We start from the raw sequence: 22,963 nt of genomic DNA, 5'->3' as shown, positions 1-22,963 counted from the left end.
TTTTGTTGTTTTTTAGCGAAAGGGGGAAGCGTTCGAACTGATCACTGATGCAGTGTGTCTCCATGCGCACACCGTTCCCTTCAATGTCGTCCAGTGTCAAGATGATCATGAGGCCGCCAGTTTTGCGCTTACAAGTATTTAAAGCAAATAGTAGAGTCATTTTGGTTACGGAAGCTCTTATGGAGCCAAAGGCCTTTGAGATCAACGAGGCTCTGCCTAAAAGGGCCCCCGGTGTCTCCCCTGCACTACTGCGGTCATCAGCCCCCCCACAGTGCGACCAGCTTCTTTTTGTGTGTTCTTCAAAACCAATATTTTAAATATCTGTTTTGTACGCCACATTTCACTTAATGAGGCAAACTGAGGATAAAAGAAGCATTTTGGCATAGCCTTTATAGACTGCCAAGGCGCGTACTTTGCCTCTAACCAGTCTCTGTTCACACGATCCACTTCATTGCTTGTCTGGCCAATCAGCTGCCCAACCATACCTTTCCTCTCTGGAGCTCCTCTGCTTGAATGAAAGGGTGTCTTCGCGGCGAGTGCTGCGACAGAGTGTCTAGGGTCACTCCTCCCTAATACAGGCACCCAGCACAATGCCCTCCAGCCTCAAAACATCTCTTTTCTGTATTCTGCTCTTCGCACTAGTGACAACCTCTGCAGCTGAACAGCAGCTGGTTGATCAGGAGGCACCGAAGGTTGGGGAGGGCCGGGGGCAAATCCGCGAGGCTCCCCCACTATCCGCAGAATTCCAAAATGTAAAACAGCATCCAAATAATAATAAGCCAACAATCAAAGGGGCGGATGCAAAAGAAACACGTGAACAGCCGCCGACTCAGTTTTCCGAACAGGAAGCAACAGATGCAGCTCCACAGTCCGGAGAAGTAGCACTAGAGCGCTTATGGGACGTAAATAGCACAGTGAGCCTCCCAGTAAGAGGCAGCGTTGACTTTGTTCGCAACATCGAGCCCGTAATCGCGGCAGGAGAAACGTTTGGCGCAAGCCTGAGAGTAAATGACAATGACGGCAATCTGCTTACCTCCTTCAATGACGCATTGTACTTTAGTGTTTTTACCCTCGAAAACCATGAAGGCTCAGAGCTTCTAGAGCCAGCAGACGCTTCAGTATTTACTGGCAGCACCTTCGTCATGGCCCAAGAAGGTAAGCAAAGAGAAGAATTACGAAGCGCTGTGCAGCTAAAGGCCTTCGCTCCAAGCGGCCTCGAGGAATCGTTCACGCGGCACATAGGGCTTTATTCAGTGCATACAAGCTGGCTAACTCAATATGCACGTAGCAGCGCGTTAACATAATCTCGGAATTTTCGTGCTTGCCAACCTAAATATCTAATCTCAGAGAAAAAGTTGGAGGCGGCAACCACCATTACTATGGTAGCAGGCCTCTACGGCGCTGCTCGTCTTGAGACACTTAGCGGAGCACCATATAGACTAGGAGTCAGCTGAACAGTGGCTAGGACCCTCATTACTTGTATATTAAATATGCCTCAAGGCGGTTTCACGAGCAGCACTGTCAATTGAAATTCCGTGGATTCACTGATGGCTAGTCAGCAGGCAGTAACCGATGGGAGCAATGAGTAGTTTGGCGATGTGAGAGCCAATGAACGCAGATGTCATATGGTCACATCCATGCCATTTGAGGCATTTATCGCAATGCAGCTGACCCTTTCCACTGAAGTGGTTGGATGCTTCCGTAGGCGCAACAGGTTTTTGCACCAAGCAGCTGAACTCTTCGTCACAGCACCCGTTGTCCAGATGGAAATCTAATAATAGACACTCACTATGCTTGCAGCCGCACGTCTTTCCGACAGAGTCGAACATGCTCTGTACGCATCACCTGTCGAACGATGCAGGTTCGGCGTCCGTGAGCAACTGGCGCATCTTGAAGACAGGGCTTTATAAGGTAAAAGCCACATGCGACAGCTGCCTGTCTGCTGTCTCACGGCCAGTGCGTGTTGTTTGTGGAGAGCCCTTCTCCCTCCGCCTTATACAGCAGCCAGGCAACAGCCACAGTGGAGCACCGCTAAGCGTAAACCCTGTCGTCGAGGCTACAGATATATTTGGCAACGTTATCGTGGACCTGGCTGGACATGTACACGTGAACTTGCTCCCAGGCAGGCTGAGTGCCTCCGCAGCGCGTAAGTGGAGGCGCGTTCCATTGCCAACGTTTTAGAAATTAAAGCAGCAAGGCTTGCAATTTTCCGAAGACACAGTTCTGTCTTTCGTATCTTGCAGGCTCGGTAGATGAGCCATCGGTAATGGGGGTATTGACGCGTCCTTTCAACGACGGTCGTGCGGCATTTCCAAATTTGGTAATTGCGGCAGCTGGAGTTGGTCATCAGTTGAAATTTGTCCTCCTTTCTCCGACAACGGGGAGCCCCATCGAGGTGGTTAGTGAGCCCTTCAAAGTGGAAGCATCAGAGCCTGCAGAACTTGTATTCCTACAGCATCCCCCCGCAGATGTCGGTGCCGGTGCGGCATTCTCAGTAACAGTACAGCTCGTCGACGCCCATGGCAACGCAGTTCCTGAAAGGCACACCATCAGATTAAGCCTATGGGAAAGTAATTCTTTGGCATCGGCAATCCTAGGCACAACTGCAGCCGTATCAGATATAAGTTCGGGCATTGCGGTCTTTGAAGATATCGCCTTCTTGAGTTCCGAAGCCCCTTTGCTTCTCCAGGTCCAGCAATAGCCTAACCACACTTTTTTCTGCCTTATTAACGGGAAAAAGCTCAAATTATACTTAGCTGCGACTACTCAAGCAGGAAGAGAAAAAAAGCATTGGGCATGCCTAATTTCTTCAGCATTTTGGTTTGCTGCTGATGCGCTGACAGGCTGAATGCACCACTTGCACAACAAGGGTGACAGGCTCTTCGCATAGCAGCGTATGGAACACGTCTTTGGTCATCACCACAGCATGCAATTTGTTAGTAGAGGGCAGCAACGAAGGAGATGACGAGTGCTCCGTGACGGTATCTCTTGAAACCCTTGTTCAACGATGGCCAACCGCCCCAGTTACTGTGAAGGTATCCCATATCGAATCCATAGCAATGCACAGCGCTGGACGGACACCAGCTCTCACCATTGAACCTGAAACACTGCATTTCAGTCCTACCGACGGCCCAAGCAATCAGAAAATTCTAATCAAGGTAGGAGATGCCTAGCATGAAGAAACACGGGAAGTGCTGTTTACTAGTCCGATCTATACCGCCACATACTCAGCTTTGTGGGCGTGAAGTACCATGAACATGCTACCGAATAGATTACAGAAACGTTGGAAAGGAGTAGCAACCCTCAGTGCATCTCCTCCAGTTTTACGGATATCGATTGTTTGCTGTCAATGCCTCGTCGGCATTGTTACAGCATTCCCCTGCGACCTGTAGCGTATGAACTGTTCCTGGCCTCCTTCGCAATTTGTGTCCTGCGCTAAGGCAGTTGATGACGCTCTTTTGCAATACAGCGCAGATGTCTCCGACGCTGAGTCGAGATTGTTTATCCAGCACTACCGCGTGCACCTGCAAGCGAAATCCGAGGATCCGTTGTGGGATGCCGGTGCGATTGAGTGGGTTGACGAGCCATTCATTACAGTAAAAGTCCTAGACAATGACAGAAAGCTACTGCACTTCTTGTTTGAAGAGGAACCAATGCTGCTCCGGCGTGGGGACGTGGTAGGCAACTGCAAAGTCGCAAGCAGTCATCTCCGCTTCTGTAGGACTTGAGCAGGATGCATGAGAACGGCCACAAGAGGTGCTCTGCGTATCGCCTGCACCGCTGTGGACTATAATACAGTATGTGTGAGACAGAGCGTTTGCGGTTGCAGGTTTTCTACGATGTGTCTCTGGGTTTTTCACCAATCAAGGGGCCCATTGACGTTACCCTGGAGGCCCCTGTCGGCATTACTGCAGAGCCGTTGACAATGGAATTTGATTCAGAGAATTGGAACATTGCTCAGCGCGTGCGGGTTGGTGTCAACAGCACGTTTCCTGCTGCCCCCATTGTGAGTGATCTGTCTACTTTCTTGCGAATTCGTGCACATCCATCACCTGCATAGCGTTATATCTTTAGTTCCTAAACTGTCATGAGGCCTAAGTTGCCAGCAGGCCTAATGAGCGCATTTTCTCGTCAGTTGCCTTGTTTATACCTACCTAGCAAATACACACACCACGCTAGCAGGCGCGCCAGATAGCACAACAAATACTTCATGGAAATGGCCAAAATACAACAGATGCTGTTCTAAATCACAGATGGCGCCGGGGTCGCCCTCGTTAGGAGTTGTTCCCAGCAAGTTCGTGATAACGCATATTCTTCGGGGACACTCGGTCCTTTCCAGAGCCTCTGAAAAGGAGGAACTGATTTTCTTCGTGGGCGAGGATGCAGTCGGCAGGGTCAGCGCTGAAATCGGTCATAAATAATACTTCTTCTGCAACACAGAGGAAACGCTGGGCTTGCTCCCTTCTCCATTGTATCGTGCGATCAGTTTCATCGCAGGCTGCTCCCCTGTCCGCGTGCTTATGTTGCTTTCAGGTCCTGTGGGATGACACAACTAGGGCTGTTTTGGCAGGGGATTCACTGGCGCTTCCATTCAGTCTCTCAATACAGCCAATTGAATCGGTATCAGTCACACTCAACTGCGGGCCTCTCTTGGAACCCCTCATCAGCAACAGCTTTACACTGACTCCGCTTCAATGGAGAAAAGGAGCAGTCTTCCGTCTAAAGGCGAAAGATGATGGGGGTGCGGACAGCACTTGAGCGAGGTTGCGTGGCTATTGCCTCTCCAGACGTTACTTGCAAGCGTAGTCACCAATGGACATTGCAGAAGGAAAATTTATTATGATCGCGGCAACTTATATATTCCGTGTCTTTCTGCAAGAGACGATCTTTGTACAGTTTTTCGACATTATTGAATGTGCTGATTACTGCTCATGCGCAGAAGCGGGAAAGCAAACTAGTCTGGAGACTTGTGAAGTAATTACCGAGTCTGGAGACAACCGCTTTACCTCCAATTCGGGCACTAACCACGCATCCCAAGAAGTCGGAGATTACGGGTTAGCTATTTTGATTTTCAAGCAGCACTGTGCAGATGGTACGTACAGAGCACAGTGTCCCTGCTACTCCGGCCAGCAATGCAAGCTGTCTCGCTACTCCCACTGCCCTGCCGGAACCTACAGGTACGTCTTGCTCATCCGCTCTACCTGAGACTTTCGCCCACAGCCTTGTCGAAACTAGGCAATTCTGTAGCGGCGCAAGTGGAGTTTTGTGCAGGGAAAGAAGGGCACCGTTCTTTTCATGAACTGACCAGATTGTAGCCTGTGTATGCATTGTGTGTGTCGCAGACTACCAGGCACCTCTGCATGCTTGCAGTGTCTCGAAGGGCATTTCTGCGTGGAAGGTTCCAGCAGTGCAGAACCGTGCCCCCAGGGATCCACGTCTAAAGCAGGAGAAGCAACATGCCATCTGTGTCCAATAGGTACAGGTTCTGCCAGAAGGCTTTACTTGCAAATCAACAACCTAGTACCGCTAACAAACTCTTGACAGAATTCTCTGCTTACGCGTCCCGCTATTGTGTCTGTGGAATTTGCTTCAGGCTCGCCTTGCGCAGCGCGGCAATCTACAGCTTGCCCAGCAGGCCACTATGCTGCAAGTGGTGCATGCATTGTTTGCCCCGAAGGCTTTTTTTGCCCAGTGCACGGTCTTGCGGAGCCGCAACCGTGCCCTACAGGAACCTACAGCTTCCAAGGCTCTGTATCCTGTATTCGGTGCCCTCAAGGAAGTTTTTGTCCCACATCCAAGCTTTCAGACATGAGTGTACGCATCCACACCAATACAAAAGTCGACAATCCGTCTTAACAGGGCATTAGGAGGGCTAAAAGCTTCAGTGCGAACTCGTTCGATACCCCCATTCACAGCTAAAACTAATACCAATAATCTAGGGTGCAAAAGTATTGAGTCCTGTCTTAAGCTGAACATGCATGGCGGTAATCGGGGGTTGTGTTTGGGTGCTGCAGGTCTGTCCTTCAGGAACATACAGTGACGCTGGCTCGATATCGTGCACCCCCTGTCCTGCCGGTGTCAAGTGTCTGGGTCATTCTGGAACACAGCTGTTTTTGCCCTGCAACCCTGGTGAATACTCGAAGGAGGCGAGTTATCCAGATGTCAAGCAAGTCTCCCTTATCTGCCCTTGAGCTTAGAGAATAGCGAATGACGATTTCGGCAGACCACTTCTTATTGCTTGTGGTGCCCACCCTACATGAGTGATGCGGCGGAAGCGAAGGTTCTTAAGCTGCAGAGTTTCAGTATCTACCTTCAGGGAATGTCAATCTGTGAGCCTTGTCCGCGAAACTTTGCTTGCCCAACCCCGCTGGAACAGCTCGCTTGTGAGAAGCCAACCCAATTCGCGCCCCCAGGGCAGCAGATATGCAAGCCGTGTCCGAGAGGTACGCAAAAAAAGTGGTCACTTAATCCGGAATCCCAATGGCTTCTATTTGCTCTCTTTAGAAGGTAACGGAGAAACCTTTTGTCCAGTGTAAGCGACCTTGTTTCTTCAAAGCAGCGTCGCATTGTGCCTTCCTATGCCAGACTTTAGCTGCGAGGGCGACGAACCTCAAGCGTGTAAGCCTGGGTTTACTGCACTAGAAGGAGAGGGCGTATGCTCGAAGGCCCATTTAAACGATGCTGCAACCGTCCACGATTTGCAACTCCGCGAAAAGTAGGCTCTCTACCAATCATAAAAATTGTTCAGCACCGCAAGCAATTGCTCGACAGTGCGTAAAAAGGCAACGCTTGCTTTTGTAACCGCAAACGATGAATCCAATAAATGTGCGCAATTCAGCATCCGCTCACGAGCGGAGCCAGAATGCCCCCCAGGTCGTTACTACCAAGGAACAGGCTGTTTTCCGTATGGACCCCTAGGATACTGTGCAAGCGGAAAGTGTCTCACTTGTTCCAGGGGCTATATCTGCCCTCCGGGAGCTTCAGCACCACTTTTGCTAGATGAGGGTTAGCATTTCTGCCCAACGTCGCCGTTCATATCGTGTACATCCCTTGTACTACGAATCAGCTCTCCGTACATCCAGTGCCTAGAGTTGCGATTTTTTTGGATGCCAAGGCACATGCATTTTCGCGTGCTGAACCTGAAGTATGCTGTTGACCTCTGTAGTATATTCTATTCAGGTTATTACGCCCTGAAGGATAATTTGCAGTCAGTCCAAGAAGCTATTCCGTGTCCGCGCGGTGCAATTTGCCCTCCCGGATCATCCGCATGGCAAGTGTGCGCTCATGGCGAGATTTGCCAAGGATGGGGAGCCGGCAAAATTACCTGTCCTCCAGGAACGGTGTTGTCAGCGGATACCGACTTCAGTGCGCATTCTGGGGCTTCAACCCTCCTCCCTGGGCTCGTATTACGCACTTTGTTCCAGTCATTCGGTGGGAGGCCATTTGCTTGTGCATGTTACAAGGATTTGGCACAACTGTTTTTGGTATATTTTGACTATTCTACAAACGTACACCATTAATATTTGTGCATTGCCTTTGCACAGCTCCAACTGACCCCGCCGCTTGCATGACATGTCCTGCGGGGTACTACTGTCCCATTTCAACTGAACCGCCGTTGCCGTGCCCACTAGGAACATACACAAAAACAGACGGAGCGGCATCACAGGACGCTTGCATTTTGTTCCCACCAGGATTTGTTCCAGTTAAGACTGCCGAGACGCTGGTACTACGTCGAAGGTAGGTTTCGAGATCAAATCTGCGTATCACCTATGTGCGTTGCGTGCTGATGGGCAGCATGGGATTGCTTCCCCAGGGCCCGGCTACTGCGCTCCCTGTGAGTGCCGACCAATTGTATACCGTCTATTTCGTATTGGTTTTTTACGAACTACGGCGTGACACATTTCTAAAGTGTCTCCTTGACAAAAACAGGCATGGAAAGTCAGGCACGTCTGAGGATGGAGGGAAAGTAGTGGCTACCTAGTGTGCTTTGATGTTACGTCCCTCAGAAATAGCGGGTTGATTCCATACGGCTGGGGCGGAGTGAGGCTCAGCTGCTCAATTGGATACTTCAGTAGGTTCCAACTTGGTACATCAGCGCTACATTGTGAACCATGCCCTGCCCGAATGGTGAGACAGCATTACCTTACCCTCAGTACTACAATGCTGTAAAGTAAATTGCAGCACTCACAATTATCATTTAGATTGCACAGGTCCTCATGGCGTCTTCGTTCTTGCACCAACTGGGAAATAGAGAACTTGCGATGCAGAAGAGCCCACACGCAAATTCCAAATCGATGGCCGTCTGCTGTGACTTATTACAATAGTGGCTGATTTCCGTATGCTTCTTAGCTTCAACAAGAATATTTAATGCACTTGCTTAAGCAAAACCAACACTCTTACTTTATGACACGAATCTTTCCTACTTTTCAGATGTGCGATACTGAAACAAATACAGTTCAAGTTTGCCCGAAAGGTTACTACTGCCCCACTGGTGAGGCAGATCCCAATATTTTAGAATCACCGCAAGCCCAGTGAGCATTCCTGCTCTTTCCACATTGCAAAACACTGCTGTATGCACAGTGTGTTTTTATATGCACTACAGGCACAGCAGTAGGTAAACAAAGGCCTTGCCTCGCTGGCACGTACTCCCCCTCTACCTCACTGGCGGATGCTGGAGAGTGCATTTCATGCATGCCGGGCTACTATTGTCCACAAGGCTCAACGAGTCAAATAAAATGCCCCAGGGGGTCCTTCTGTCCCAAGAGAACGAAATCGCCAGATCATCATCCGTGCCCTGGAGGCACTTACAACCCTTCTGAAATGGCCATCGTGAGTGCTCTCAGCTGTTTTCAAAGCGTGTTTTACCTGTGAACGGATGCTCACTTTCACGCGATCATCCATCAAATGAATCCATGAACTGAGTGTGGTGTGTCACTGGCTATAGGATATCGTGGAATGCCTACCGTGTCCAACTGGCAAGTATTGCCCTCAAGGTTCTTCTACGCCCTTGGACTGTCCTGAAAGTGAGTTTTTGAAACTCTAAAAGACTTAAGGTGGAGCTGCATACTGCACTCAGAAAGCTGCTAGACGTCTTTTCCGTTTGAACAACATATTTTGTGGTGATTTACTCTGCTCTGGGTGTTTGCTTCGACACTTCTATGTAGGGACTTACAGCGACGGCTACGGCACCAAGGGTCCAGGACCCGGCAGCCATAAGTCTATGTGCATGCGATGCCCTGCTGGATATAGCTGTACAAATGGCACAAGAACTCCGTGTGGGCCAGGGAAAACCTCAAAAGAAGGAGATGGCATTTGCATGGATTGCCCTAGAGTAGGTAGTCTGTCTAGTCGCCTGGAAGTAGGAAAAACCGCTCATTGGTGCTTCACGTGCCAATGGAACTTGTTCAACAATTCTAAACTGCACAAAAACCTTTCTACATTCTGTTTGTGAGCATGGTTTTTATTACTTCAGGGGTCATACTGCCCTATTGATGTCACGACGTACGATATGCTAGAGTCGTTTCGTTGCAGTGCCGGAATGCTCTGTACCGAGGAAGGATGGGGTAAGGGATAACAGACACAATATAACAGCTTCAGATGCAAGCAAACATACCGGAGTAGTAAAATGTATGCTATTTGTGAGTCCTAGAGCTGCTACCCCTGAACACAGTTTCCACTCCGACATAAGGTCTTCTTCGCTGCAGTGGACCTTTCAAAAAGTTCGCCCTGCCCAAAGGGCCATTACTGCCCTGCTGGAGCAGCGGAGGCAACTCCATGCCCGGAAGGGACATTTAATCCCCTAGAACGGCGAGAAAAAGTGTCTGATTGCATCATTTCAAAGGCTGGTACATACGCAAAGGAAGGAACTATTTCGGCCGCTGGCAGTGGCTCTTGCCAAAAGGTAAATGCCAACTAAGAGCATCAAGGCTGTTGCGCCGAGTTCACTACATCCGGTCTGTACCTTCCAAAGGTCGCTAATTACGTCTTGCTGTCATCTGACAGGGGTACTTTTGTCCGCCTGGGTCTTCCAAGCCTGATCAAGTTGCCTGTCCCTCCCAGTAAGCCACGATAAACCTGCTTTCAAAAAGAGAAGGAAGGCGGGAAGCCATGCAATATCTGAAAAACTGCAAATATCAGTGGGTACCTCTTAATTACGTGGTAATTGCTGTGCAGTGATGGATGGCGTACTCATCTTTCGCCAAAAACGCTTTTGTTTTGGACTCTCTGCCTGCTCGTGCAATGTATGAACAGAACATATAACCCTAATTCGGGAGGCAAATCCGCTAATGATTGCTTGCCGTGCCCGGCGGGTAAGTTCTGTACACTCGGTACCTTCGAACCGGTCGAGTGTCCAAAAGGGATGTACTGCCCCGTTGGGATATCAGAACCAAGACCATGCCCAGTGGGAACGCTCAGGTAAGTGAAATATTTCAAAGTAGTAGCTGCACTGTCGAAACCAGGAGAAGGCATCACTGTTCCAGTGAGCTTGGTATCTTATGCATGACTGTAGGAACGAGACTGGAGCCACGTCGGAACATGACTGCACTCCATGCCCTGCTGGCCGTTATTGTGCAACCAAGGCGCTGTCTGAACCAACCGGGCCATGTGCTGCGGGAACGCTGTGCTTGGAGCGCGCTACGCACCTGGCACCTAGGGACGGCCTCACAGGTGAATTGGTTAAAGCCTTGTACCATTTATCAGTCAAGTCAGCATGGGCTTCGATTATCAGAAACGGTTATAAAAATGGATAACCTTCGTCCGAATATATGGGTAACTGCCGGCTGACGGCCAGTGACTTTGATGAATGGAGGATATCTCATCCGACAGGGATATCGTAAGTAAGATCCGCATGTCGGCAGTCATGCTTCCCTCTTACGGAACCCAACAATGTGCAACCCCCTGATTTCAGGCGTCTTATGTCCTGCCTACGGATACTGTCCAGAGGGCGCTACAGCTGTAAGGGCTTGCTCAACGGGGCACTTTAATCCTTACGAAGGTGGTACCTCCGAAGAAGACTGCAGGCCGTGCTTTCCTGGGTATTACTGCACGGTGGATCCAAACGATCCAACAACTCCCATAGTGGAAAAATGCCGAGCAGGATACTATTGCCCAGAGGGCTCGTCAAGCCCCACAGCAAGCATTGCGCCTGCAGGAAGCTTTGCTCCCGAGGGTAGCGCTACCGCGGAGGCATGCAGGCCAGGTACATGGTCAGCAAAAGCAGGAGCTGCAAGCTGTGATCTCTGTCCTGCAGGCTACTACTGCGATGAAGCGGTATGCTTCACCACCCAGACAAAAAATTAAAACAGCCTCCCCTTAGCGTAAACCAGCGTATTCTTCTGTCGCCTACACAGAAAAGTTCAGTATGCTGCGCATTCAGGGTTTGCACCTAGATCACCCTCCCAAAGACTGTCGAAAGGGCATGTACTGCCCAGAGGGTTCTGTCTTCCACACGAACTGCCCGCCAGGAACATACAACCCTGAGCAGAACGGCAAGAGTATTGACGACTGCCGTATGTGTCCTGCCGGAAAGTACTGCCAAACAGAGGAGTTAGAACAACCTAGTGGCGACTGTGCAGCTGGGTACTACTGTGCTTCCAGGAGTACAAGCATAGCCCCATTGGTGAGCGACTACACAAACCACACTGCTTGAGTTTGGGAGTGCTCGTGGCACCAGATTGAAAAGGACCCACACCCTTTTACGCAGTGAGTTGGGAATCATATCGATGGAACACACGGTACAATCAAGTTACTTATATTTGTCTTGTGCAGGAGACGGACTCCTTCGGAAACGGGCCTTGCCCAGCTGGTTCATATTGCCCAGAAGGGACAGAGGCCCCTATTCCCTGTCCCGAAGGCACCTATCAGCCATCAACGCATGCGTCCAAGTTAGAGGAGTGTCTTCAATGCAAATCTGGCTGGTACGTTGCTACAATACTAGCTGGACCCATTCCAGCAGCAATGCATTAAAATGCCGATCGTCTGCAGTTCCCCATACGAAAAAATATTTCAAGCACTGTCATTTTGTGCTTTTTCTTCTATTCAATTTGTTTTTGTTTCTTGAGCGGCTTGACCTTAAGCTTGTAGGCTCACCTGCAGATAGGCCATTTGTGCAGGTACTGTGAAAACAAAGGGTTAACTACACCGAGTGCTCCGTGTTCACCAGGGTATTTTTGTGAGGGGGGTGAGACGGAACCCCCACGTGCCCTTACTGTGAATGAAGCAAAAGCGTAGTAGAGATAGCCACAATAGAGAGTGTAGGAGGCTTGAGGAAAGTCGATAAAAACACTCTGCGTTACTAAAATCCATGCACACATCCTGAGAGAATATGCGATTCCGCGGGCTTGATGACTGCCCCGATACTGTCGTGTTCGATTCGTGAAAGCGGTCAATGCTTTTGTTGTATCCTATGTTTTCTGCACTTGCAGGAGAGACTAAAGCAGAGCCCGCTGGTAAAAAGTGCCCACAAGGACACAGGTGCCCCCTGGGCTCAAGCTACGCAATCCCTTGTCTCCCGGTGAGCAGTTGATCCATAGTTCAGCTTAGGTGCCTGCCGTTGAGGCTGGATAGACAGGTATCACCTCTAGACGTATTTATTGCAACTTGTTGTGCGCGCTTGGGTGTGCTCGCTATCGACAGGGAACATACCAAGATTTGGAAGGCAGTACCTACTGCAATTCTTGCGGTGCCGGCTATTATTGTCCCAAGGGAGCCGAAGTTACATTTAATGACAAGTACATCTGCCCAGCAGGGTCGTTCTGCCCAGCAGGAACGAAAAGTGAAAAGGAGTACCTCTGTCCTCCAGGTACGGCCACTGTGGGTAAATTTTTGGCAAGACTGAAGCGGTTCCTACCTGGCCCGGAGAATAGTCAGCCTTTGACTATTCTTTTATTGGACTTAGCTTCGAACATACGATGTCTGTTCTTTAGGGTTTTACAACCCACATGTGGGCATCCTATCTGTGCTTGGCTGTTCGCCTTGCCCACCTGGGAAATACTGTGACCGCGCTGGCCTCACATCTCCAACTGGAGACTGTGCAGACGGCTTCTATTGTTCGTCTGGTGCTCGTTACGAAAAAGAAGTCCATACAGGTGGGTGCAGACGTTGTGGCCACGTACGCTGGTGCTTACACGTAGACTTTGGGAAAAAAATTCAGGTTGCGGCTCTCTTGGAGACTCTTACGCCAAACAACAATTTCCGTTCATTGATCTTGCGCTAAGGGAGGACTGCTCTACTTTGTGCAATCTGGGTAACTGTAAATAGCTGAATAGAAAGACGAGAAGGCTAATGCACAATGATCAACAGTCCGGCGAATTAATGCTTCTCAGGGTGTATATATGACTCGGGCGTTTTGGGACGGGGGACAGGCAGCTGTAACGGTGACGCCGGCCCATATCTTGAAAAAGTTGAAGCAGAACGACGGTGCTCGAGTCTCGACGCCTGTGTCGGGATAGAGGCGAATGAGCTGGGATTTCACATTAGGTGCCTTCCCTGCTTTCTCTCCCATGCAGCGTCCATGCTAGAAAGGCAGCATCCATTGGTCGAAGTGGCAGAGTTTAGAGAGCTTTTCTTTTTTTGACGCAGGTGCGGGACTGTGGAGGCTCCCGAAGAGGAACAACAAAGTGTATTTTTCCGAAAACTTTGTATTGAGGCAGGCCTATGTCCGCTGGGTTATATCTGCCCTCACGGAAGTGGTTCTCCACAGCCATGTCCTGCTGGAAAATACTGCAACTCCATGGGACAGTCCGAGCATTCAGGAGAATGCCGTCCTGGCTTCTTTTGTCCTGAAGGTGCGACTACGGTACTTATTATACGACGCATATGCTCTTGTACTGAGTATTTAGATGTGCTACATATGGCTGGAAATCTGGCCTGTTCTGGCTCAATCTCAGGCACTATCGACCCATCTAATGCAGAAAATGCATGCCCGCCGGGTTACTACTGCCCGGAAGGCAGCCCAACAAAAGTCCCTTGCCCCGCAGGCAAATACCTTCCTGCATCGTAAGAAAACAAACCCCTATCTTCCATTGATATTACACCTGCCACCCCTCACGAGGTATGCCTAGGGCAAGGTCATGAAATTCGTATCTTTTAGTTAGCCCGTCAGGATGCACCACGGTTTCCTGCAGCTTGACTCAGGAGTAGTCGTACTGATATGCGAAAACGCGTGTGTGCAGAGGAGCATGGGAAGAGCAGCAGTGCCAGTCTTGCCCACTAGGACAGTATTGCGCGTTTCCGGGGCTTGCATCTCCCTCTGGATACTGCAGTGCTGGTGCGGATTGAAATTGTGCGTTTCTGTGCATTGTTGTTTGCATAATCTACCATGATGCAGTAGTTCCACTCTGGTGACAAGCATGACGCCCTGGGTGCTTGCAGGATTCTTCTGTGAAGAGGGAAGCGCGGCTCCTGTTGATCCCACCAAGCTCTGTGCTGAGGGGCACTACTGTCCAGAAGGGACTCACACCGCCATTCCATGCGAGAGCGGCACATACCAGCCGCAAAAGGGGGCGACGATATGTTTAACCTGCCCACAAGGTTTGCTGAACGCAGCTGTAGCCAGCCACACTCAAACCAGGGAAAATTTTTAGTGTCTGATTTATCGGGTTGTCTGGAACATCTTTTCCTGTTACAGGATCGTACTGCGAACCGGGTTCGACTGCTCCCAAAACGTGTCCAGCAGGCTTTTTCTGCCCTGCCGGCACTCAGCATAAGTTTCAGTTTCCTTGTCCGCAAGGGACGTACGGCGTAGCCCAAGGTGCTATCTCCTCTGCGAGCTGCCACCTCTGTCTGGGTGGTCAACTGTGCAGCACCCCTGGAACATCGGCACAGGGGGATCTTGCTATGACTCCCTGCCCAGCAGGTCGGCGTGCGAATATACCAAAAGCATTCTGCCTTTAAATGTGTACTCGTGGAGCACCGTCGAAGCTGGCGCAAAAAGCTCCTCGTACTCCTCCCGGTCATAAACATTGCTTGCATCTTTGCATTGTCATCTTGCATATTTCGTGGAGAAACAGCACCCATCCTGCGTCATATTGTCATCGGTTTTGTTGGAGTGAGCACTTGAGTTTTGCACTGTCTGCAGGATATTACTGCGCTAATGGGACAGGGTCTGTAACCCCTACAGCTTGCACTTACGGCGAATATTGCCCCGAGAACTCGACGCTCCCTACGCCATGCCCCTCTGGATATTATTGTGCAAACGAAGCTCTTGAATGGCCCACTGGCCGCTGCCGGGGTGGATACATCTGCAAACAGAGATCTTCAACACACAGCCCTGAAGCTGCAACGTCTGGGGAGATGTGCCCCGAAAAATATCAGGGATACCCGTGTCCTGCAGGATATTACTGCCACACTGGTTCGCAATCCTTGCCTTTAAGACACTAAGCTCCGCAAGAACAGTTCTTGAGTCTCCTGTGTTCATAGTTGCAGCTGCTATTACCAAGGCGCTGGGCTAGCCTAGACCCTTGAGAGGAGGAAAAAGCCGCGTGTCCCCTCAACGTTGTTTTGCAGCTCCTTTGGTCGATACACTTAAAGGAAACGGTAATACAAAGGCCGCTGGTGACGGACTGTCTGCGCCAGAAGCAACGTTTAGTCAGCTGACAGGAATCGCTGTGAACCATATTCGAGGCGAGCTCATAGTGGCGGAGTATCAAGAGGGACGAATCAGCTCCATCCACCTGTCCACAGGTAGACTGCCAGTTATTCCGCCACTAAAGTTTGCACACCTTTTCTGAGGCACGTAAGCGAGTTCCAGCTTGTATGGCTATTTTCTCCTCCATTTTCAAGCTGCCTTATGTAGCTGTCATCTTTATCTATGGATTAAAGTGATTTAACCAAACATTACCCCGCGCGGTGAGAGCTTATATTTTCCGTGAGAGCGCCACGTAGATAGGGTGCTTCGAAGTTGATTTGGGGAAATACAGGGAATGGATGGCAAGGGAAAGAGAGCCTGCCCAAGTAAATTGACATGCTCACACAAGTGTGAACTGTGATTCTTCCCTTAGGGCTTGTAACTAAGATTAAAACTGGCCTTAAAAAGCCTGGAGGCCTTGCAGTGTCAAATGACGGAAACATATTGTATGCATCACTGTCAGGTCAGGCCCCCAAGATGCTAAAGCAGCGTTGCCCTTAAGCTTTTAAGGCTGTCAACCCCAACGTTGCTGTCCCAAAGATGATGCATTTTAACATGCCTGATGCGGGATGCGATATCCCTTGTTGACAGCATACAGTCTGTCCAACAGCTTACATGACACACGTTTATGATAGTAAGCTTTCACTGGACGAAGCTTGCACCTTTGTCCGGCTATACAGAAGATGGAAAGGTCATTGCTATTAGCCTGGAAGACTCTGGAGTCACCGATGTCCAAACCGGCTTAAGCGAACCGTGGGGATTAAGCCTCTCACTAGATGGCGAGACGCTCTACGTTGCTCAAGCAGGCGCAAACAAAATTTCTGCGATTAAACTGAGTAATAAGAGCCTGACCGATGTTATAGGAAGCGGAGCTCCTGGTAGGCCCCCTATGTAGAACCGGGTGAACCACTATGAGGTACAAAAGTGCTTGGTTTCCCCCATTGCCTGAAAGTGTCTTAAGCGGATTATCTTCAGGTACAGTAGCCTTGCTTTGCCCTTCACTGCCGTCAGTGACGTCGATTTGACACAGTACAAGCTTGAGTGAATTGCAATTCACGGGCGTCTTATTTGCTGCCGCAGCGAATATCACGCTAAACTCCCCTTATGCAGTCGCTGTTGCCCTCGATGAGAAGCTTTACGTAGCCGATACGGGGAACCGGAGAGTACGTTTGGCCAGTGCTCTGCTTCATCCACTTACAGGCAGTAAATTATGGCTTGTCAGTTTTTTTAATTCACCATGTGCTCCCTTACTCTTAAGCTACTTAGAGACCATATTAGCTGCTAGAGCTACCCGCATTGCTCAAGTACACATTTGCTATTTTCTACGTCTTATGTGCTAGATAATCTTGGCTGACGGGGAGAATGTGGAGATAATTCAAATTCAGCCACCACGGATACGGACCATGAAGGAAACAGCAATTGATTACAATCTGGGCTATATCGTTGCTCTAACATTTGGAAGCCTACAATCGGTAGGAAAAGCAGAAGGCCAATTACTCTTGAATATTCTGGTTTGCTCTCAGTTTATTGATCTGAGATTTTGGTGTGTGCCCTGATTTTCGAGCATGCAGTCGACGTTGTTTCTTGCTGACGCCACAAAACACATGTGAGGAGTTACTGGCCTTGAATCCTATGCTTTCGTGGCCTTTACGGCCAAACGCGGTCTAGTATAGTTTTCCTCATCCAATAGTCACAAGGCGTAAAAGTGACACGTTCCTGCATAAATTCTAAATATTCCAATCTGCTTCAGAGTCTGGAGGCTGGACTTGGACACACATCGCATTGAGCAAGTGCTTGGAACAGGCTCAGAAGGATTCAGTGGTGATGGACGGATTATCCCTGCGCCTGAAGCACAAATCAACACTCCAACGGGAGTGGCAGTGGGTGAAAAGGTAGGCATCAGCAGGAAGAGAGTGAGCACATACTGTGGAATCAGAGTTCTAGCACTTTGGCCCTTCAAGCATCTACGACTTTGTACTCAGCATGGCGCCCCAACCAAGACGCTCTATGTCCTTGACAGCGGCAATCAACGCGTTCGGAAGGTTTTTATTTCTCCCTCCGATAGAGGAGAGAGCACCGCTGAGCTTCCTTGTCCAGAGGGAACGTTTTCAGACAGTGAAGGCGCATCAACATCCGATGATTGCATTCCGTGTCCTGCTGGTTCGTCCTAGAAGACTTTCCACTTTCGACGAGTCAAACAGCCCAGAGCTTATTTCTTGATATGTATACCTATATGACAGTTAGAATGACAAAAATCATATCATAGACGAGAAATTATTCTTGGCATACTAAGTGGAGCCTGATGCTTACGAGCAATGAAAGAACAAGGGCGCCAGGAAAAGCCCGCCATTCTGTTGCTGTGAATGGCATTTAGGCTATGCCTGCCAGGGCGTGGGGCAACCACAGGTGACAAGTCGCTGTTCTGAGGGTTATTACTGCCCTGAAGGTAGTTCCAGAACAAACGCTCTGCCTTGTCCACGGGGTCATTTCTGCAAATCACCTGAAAGTGAGTGGATACCATTTGATCGGGAAACAGGAGATGGAGTGATGCAAGGCATGATATAGGGCAAATGAACGGTGCAACGTACTCTGGCTCTGTATCCACAGGTGCGCTTTTTAATGTTGCGCATAACGCCATTGTGGACACACTGACTTCTGGAGATTTTGTTGGTGGAAATACGCCCGAGCATGTGACAGACGGTGATACTGACCTAGGCACTGGATGGATTTCTCAGAGCACCGAAAACTTAGAGCATGGCTTGATAATTGATTTAGGCAAACTGTTTTTCATCAGCGAGATCAGAATTATTTCTGGTGGGCAAACAGAAAGCAAGGTATGTCAGTGAGATTTCCCTAACTCCAAAAACCAAGTAGGCTATGCGAAACCTTGACGTCGATAAACTTTAGAGTGCTTCACGTCTTTCACTGGCTCTTTTGCTACCACTGAAGCTGTTCTTGAAGAGATTCAGAAACAACTATCCCAGTCACAATATGCATTAGTTGCATCTGTATCAATTATTTGTGAATGCAGACTATTTCCTCCTTCTCGATGCAGTACTTCCACTCTTCGTCTTCCTCTTACCTTGATCTCTTCAGCGTAGCATCCAACGAGCATTCAGACTACTCAATGAGCTTTGGGGAAGTGGCCACGACAAAAATCATGCTGGTCTCACCAGACGCGCAAGTATTCATTTCAGAAATTATGGTATTTGGAACAAGTGCCCCTGGTATGTGGCAATGCAGCTAAGAAGACAAGTCACAAACATCTTGGCTGAAAACAGCTCATTTAGCTGGTTATGACTGTGCCAAGAAACGGTTGCCGACTGTCGAACGAGCTAAATTCGTACTATCCTCTGTGTTTTAGGCCCCGCCTCCCCAACGCCGTGCCCTCCTGGTTGGTATCAGGACTTGAAAGCTCAAACAGAATGCAAAGTATGCCCTGCAGGAAACTACTGCACCGACACTTCAGCCACACCGTCTCTGAAGTGTCCACAGGGCTACTACTGCCTCAAAGGATCATTCAGTGGGTACGAATACCCATGCCCCCTGGGAACATACAATAATCAAGTTGGAGCCAAAAGCTCATCGGAGTGCTTACCGTGCCCCCCCGGAAAGTACTGTGGCTCCCGTGGTCTGACTGAGCCCACTGGAGACTGTCTAGCTGTGAGCAATTTTTCAGCCGTATCCCATTGGCCGCTTATAGAAGGCACAGCAGCCTTTTCACAAAGCTAGGTAAAGTTACGAAACGAGATGTTAGTGGATGTATATATATGCTGCTACAACCACAGGGGTATTACTGCCAAGGAGGAGCCTGGTCCCCAGCTCCCCATGCTGAAGAGAGCAATCCTGACGGCATTGCTGGATCATCAGGCAGCCTCTGTCCGAAGGGTTACTACTGCACTAGTGGAGCCACAACCCCGACGCAGTGCCCAGAGTACGGAAACCGTTCATTAAAGGCTGGGAATGTAAATGATATACCTCGTCGCGCAGCCTCCGAAAGCTTGAGGTTGCTGGGTCCACCGAGCTTTCAGTCGAGGTTGAATGCAGTGTGAGAACGGACTGCAGGGGAACAAGTTCTGAAGTTCCAGGAGGCAAGCAAGCAAGCGACTGTTTGGCCTGCTTGCCAGGAAACTATTGCTCCAACTCTATGGGGACTGGTCTCTGTGCTGAAGGCTACTACTGTACTGAAGGCAGCACAACACCTACTCCCTCGGAGGACCAACACGGCGGGAGGTGTCCAGCAGGACACTACTGTCCGGAAGGCTCCTACGTTTCCCAGGTTTGAATGCGGCATGAGTCTAGCCAGAATCGTTCCAATACAAAAATTCATTCATCACTATCCCTTGCTGAGGTTTGTGCATTGACATTCTGCGGCTGTGGCTTCCGACACAGCCTTGCCCCCCCGGTACATTCAGTGAAGGAGGGAGAGGAGTATGCACACAATGTACTGTTGGATGGTCATGCCAGCAATCCGCTCTCGCAACTCCAGACGTAATTTGCCCAGCAGGATACGCCTGTCCCGAGGGGACAGTATTTCCCGTTCCCTGCCCATTGGGAACCTTTGCTGCAAGCCAAGGCAGCTCTGAATGCGAGCCCTGCTCTGGTAAGGAAGCCTGTTGCATGCATCTGTTCCTCCTAAGGCCGGCCAAACCTAGTGCTTGGCGAAAAAATCTCAGCCACGTTATGCGGAGTGCACTAATGAGCGTTCGGCGAAATTACGCAGGTGGATTTGTATGTGACGATGCCGGACTCTCTCGCCCATCAGCAATTTGCCCCAGCGGATTTGTTTGCTCCAGCGGTGCCCAAAGCGACTTGCTACCCCTCCATGTATTTGGAGAAGAGCATGAGGACCACGGATTGTGTCCCCCTGGGCACTACTGCCCTTCCGGCTCTGCGGCGCCCTCGCCCTGTCATCCAGGAACGTATCAGGTAGTTTTTGGATCCAGACTACCGTTTTCTACCCGGCCTCCACCCACCCACATGATCTTACGAGTATCACCATGTAACACTCTACAAAGCGTGCTCTTGCAGTGCATTGTTGTGCCGGAATAGGACGGAGTTGGGTCCGTGGAATGCAAGCCCTGCACTCCAGGATATGCATGCACTGAGAAAGGTCTAACGCGTCCGGTGACATTATGCGACCCTGGTTACTACTGTCTTAAAGGGTCTAGCACGCCACAGCCAGCTGATGGAGTCTCAGGTGGGCAATGCCCTGCTGGGTGGCACTGCCCGATGGGCAGTGTGGTGCCTAAAGCATGCCCTCCGGGTCAATATACGCCTCTTGCTGGACAATCAGCATGCGCACCATGTCCCGCTGGCTACAAATGCCCTCTATTAAGCCCAACACCATCTCAGTGCCCCGACGGACTGGTAAGAAAAAATCGACCACGGAGTCTTTATGTTGATCCAAGGCCCTGTAAAGTGTAACTATATCTCAAAAGCTATAGTTTGACAGTTCCATCTGTAAAGTCTGCATCCACCTGTAAGCAAAAAATACCGTGTTCAGAGCATGTTATAGTGTATTAATCAGTAATTCAAAAAGTAAGCCGCTTCAGCGTATAACTACCATAGCAGGAGTACATGTGCAAATTCATTTTAAATAAGCTGCTTCTGGAGATTGCAAACAACTAGCGAAAGGCTGACATGCCGGGACTTTGCCACAGTTTGCGCCTGGCATCGAGGCGAAAAGCCCTTTCGTGCAGCTCGTCCATAGTTGCGTTGCTTGACCTGAGCCTTTGTTTGAAGTGCCACTCCGATCATTAGGTATGTCCCGAAGGAACAATGAAGGGGACTCACTGCCCATACGGTGCCTACAAAACTCGAGCAAACAGCTCAGGTCTAACTAATGCATGCGCTCCTTGTCCAAGGGGCAAGTACTGTAGGGCTGGTATTATTGCTGGACCATGTAGCGCAGGGTGAGCTGAAGTTGCCTTAACGCGAATATATTAGGAGCACGCACACGAATGCCCCCGGTCACACTGGCAAGTGTCTGAGTGCTCTAAAAAGAGAAAGCTGACTGCAGATGCAGTTACAGGTTGGAAATTCACACAGTACTTTACCAACTTTTGTGCACACTACTGTCTTCTCACTTAAATTCAGATTTCTCTGTGGGCTTGGGAACTCTCTACCCAATCCTGACTATTCGAAGTTTCCCCGAGATCCATATATTCCAGAAGATGTCAAAGAAGCCGGCACTGGGGTAGTACTAACTGAGACAAACTGGGAAGCAATGCTCGATAACGCATATGGAGGCATTCCCTGCCCTCCAGGATACTACTGCACGGAAGGGGCAACTGAACCAAGTAATTGCAACAGGGGGTCCTTCAGGCTTGAGAAAGGAGGCCGATGGCCATCTGATTGCTCCTTGTGCCCTGCAGGGTGAGCGAGCAGCCCACGGCTCTCTTAAAGACTTATATTCTATATTAATGCTTTACAGTGCCTTCGCCACCCTTGGTGCTCAATTGTGCATACTTTCTCATAAAATAGGAAGACATCTAAGAATATGGCATTCAAGGTCGCATTTGCCTTGTGCTGAACCGTACTCAGCTACTACTGCACACCCACTGTCGCAATCCCCACACCGTGCCCCAAAGGTCATTATTGCAGCCGTGGCAGCCAAACGCCTACAGCTTGCCCAGAAAGATATTACAATGCTCGCGAAGGACAGTCTAGTTCATCGAGCTGCTTGTTGTGCCCAGCCGGTGAGGCATGGTTCTCGGCCTAGCTTGTGCTTGGAAATTTTGAGAATTTCCCAGATATATTATAATAAATTTTATAATCCTTTGTAGGATGAAAGTTTAGATGAATAGCGTAGTGCTCCACTAACCTGCAATTTACACAACTCAGGAATGACATGTCCCCAAGAGGGCACTAGTGAGCTAACGGATGAAAACCTGTGCCCCGAGGGGCACTACTGCATACAAGGGTCCAGCAAAGCTTTGCCATGCGCTGCTGGCTATCACAACCCTCAAATGGGCTCTCTTAGCTCTTCTGATTGTCGGCCTTGCCCAGGTGAGCTGCCAAGGTAGCTATAGGGATAGATGCTTCAAATGCACTTACAGACTGACTGCTTTTGCACACACTGGCGCATATAGGGATTGACTTGTGCAGGCGGAATCTTTTGCGGAAAACCTGGCACTGCTGACCTTTCAGTGCCCTGCCCCGAGGGGTATTACTGCCCTGCTAAAACCCCAGTGGCGCTGCCTTGTCCGCCGGGCACGTACTGCCCTGCTGGATCAGCTGTGCCAAGCACTTGTCCTGGGGGATCGTTCTGCCCGTTGATGTCTTCGGTCCCTGAGACATGTCCCCAGGGTTTCTACTGCCCATCAGGGGCGA

General features: G+C 49.8%; 3 protein-coding genes across 3 annotated transcripts; all 3 read left to right on the top strand.

The window, feature by feature from the left end:
* Positions 1 to 590: 590 nt before the first annotated feature.
* Positions 591 to 7,520, top strand: LOC34618884. The gene is given in 14 exon segments (XM_026337436.1): positions 591 to 1,155; positions 1,862 to 2,122; positions 2,244 to 2,689; positions 2,844 to 3,158; positions 3,393 to 3,677; positions 3,830 to 4,010; positions 4,159 to 4,394; positions 4,534 to 4,741; positions 4,940 to 5,188; positions 5,576 to 5,814; positions 6,317 to 6,443; positions 6,508 to 6,715; positions 6,839 to 7,005; positions 7,213 to 7,520. Coding segments are annotated over 14 exon segments (3,795 nt in total).
* Positions 7,521 to 8,430: 910 nt separating this feature from the next.
* On the top strand, positions 8,431 to 9,916 carry LOC113147308 (signal peptide, CUB and EGF-like domain-containing protein 2). The gene is made up of 6 exons (XM_026337435.1): positions 8,431 to 8,491; positions 8,603 to 8,829; positions 8,945 to 9,023; positions 9,054 to 9,358; positions 9,473 to 9,563; positions 9,705 to 9,916. The coding sequence occupies exons 1-6, from the start codon at positions 8,431 to 8,433 to the stop codon at positions 9,914 to 9,916; spliced, it is 975 nt and encodes a 324-aa protein (XP_026193220.1).
* Positions 9,917 to 12,406: 2,490 nt separating this feature from the next.
* LOC34618885 lies at positions 12,407 to 21,547 on the top strand. Its single transcript, XM_026337434.1, is given in 22 exon segments — positions 12,407 to 12,496; positions 12,637 to 12,802; positions 12,927 to 13,088; positions 13,326 to 13,479; positions 13,582 to 13,787; positions 14,374 to 14,532; positions 14,630 to 14,857; positions 15,080 to 15,352; positions 15,508 to 15,684; positions 16,002 to 16,091; positions 16,309 to 16,552; positions 16,665 to 16,932; positions 17,038 to 17,150; positions 17,379 to 17,520; positions 18,017 to 18,134; positions 18,236 to 18,462; positions 18,660 to 18,855; positions 18,993 to 19,291; positions 19,417 to 19,562; positions 20,425 to 20,557; positions 20,681 to 20,998; positions 21,392 to 21,547. Coding segments are annotated over 22 exon segments (4,065 nt in total).
* Positions 21,548 to 22,963: the final 1,416 nt, after the last annotated feature.

The sequence above is a fragment of the Cyclospora cayetanensis genome, unplaced genomic scaffold, assembly GCF_002999335.1.
Source record: "Cyclospora cayetanensis isolate NF1_C8 unplaced genomic scaffold, CcayRef3 CcayRef3_contig_182, whole genome shotgun sequence".
In the NCBI taxonomy this organism is placed as follows: domain Eukaryota; phylum Apicomplexa; class Conoidasida; order Eucoccidiorida; family Eimeriidae; genus Cyclospora; species Cyclospora cayetanensis.
Note: the sequence above shows the minus strand (reverse complement) of the source record. Positions and strands in the feature narration are given on the sequence as shown.

Excerpts from the sequence above, each read along its gene's own strand:
- LOC113147308 (XM_026337435.1), top strand. The coding sequence starts at position 8,431 with ATGTGCGATACTGAAACAAATACAGTTCAAGTTTGCCCGAAAGGTTAC. Across the intron at positions 9,359-9,472 it reads GTCTGTCTAGTCGCCTGGAA|GGGTCATACTGCCCTATTGA; the intron begins GTAGGAAAAACC and ends TTATTACTTCAG. Across the intron at positions 9,564-9,704 it reads CTGTACCGAGGAAGGATGGG|TGGACCTTTCAAAAAGTTCG; the intron begins GTAAGGGATAAC and ends TCTTCGCTGCAG.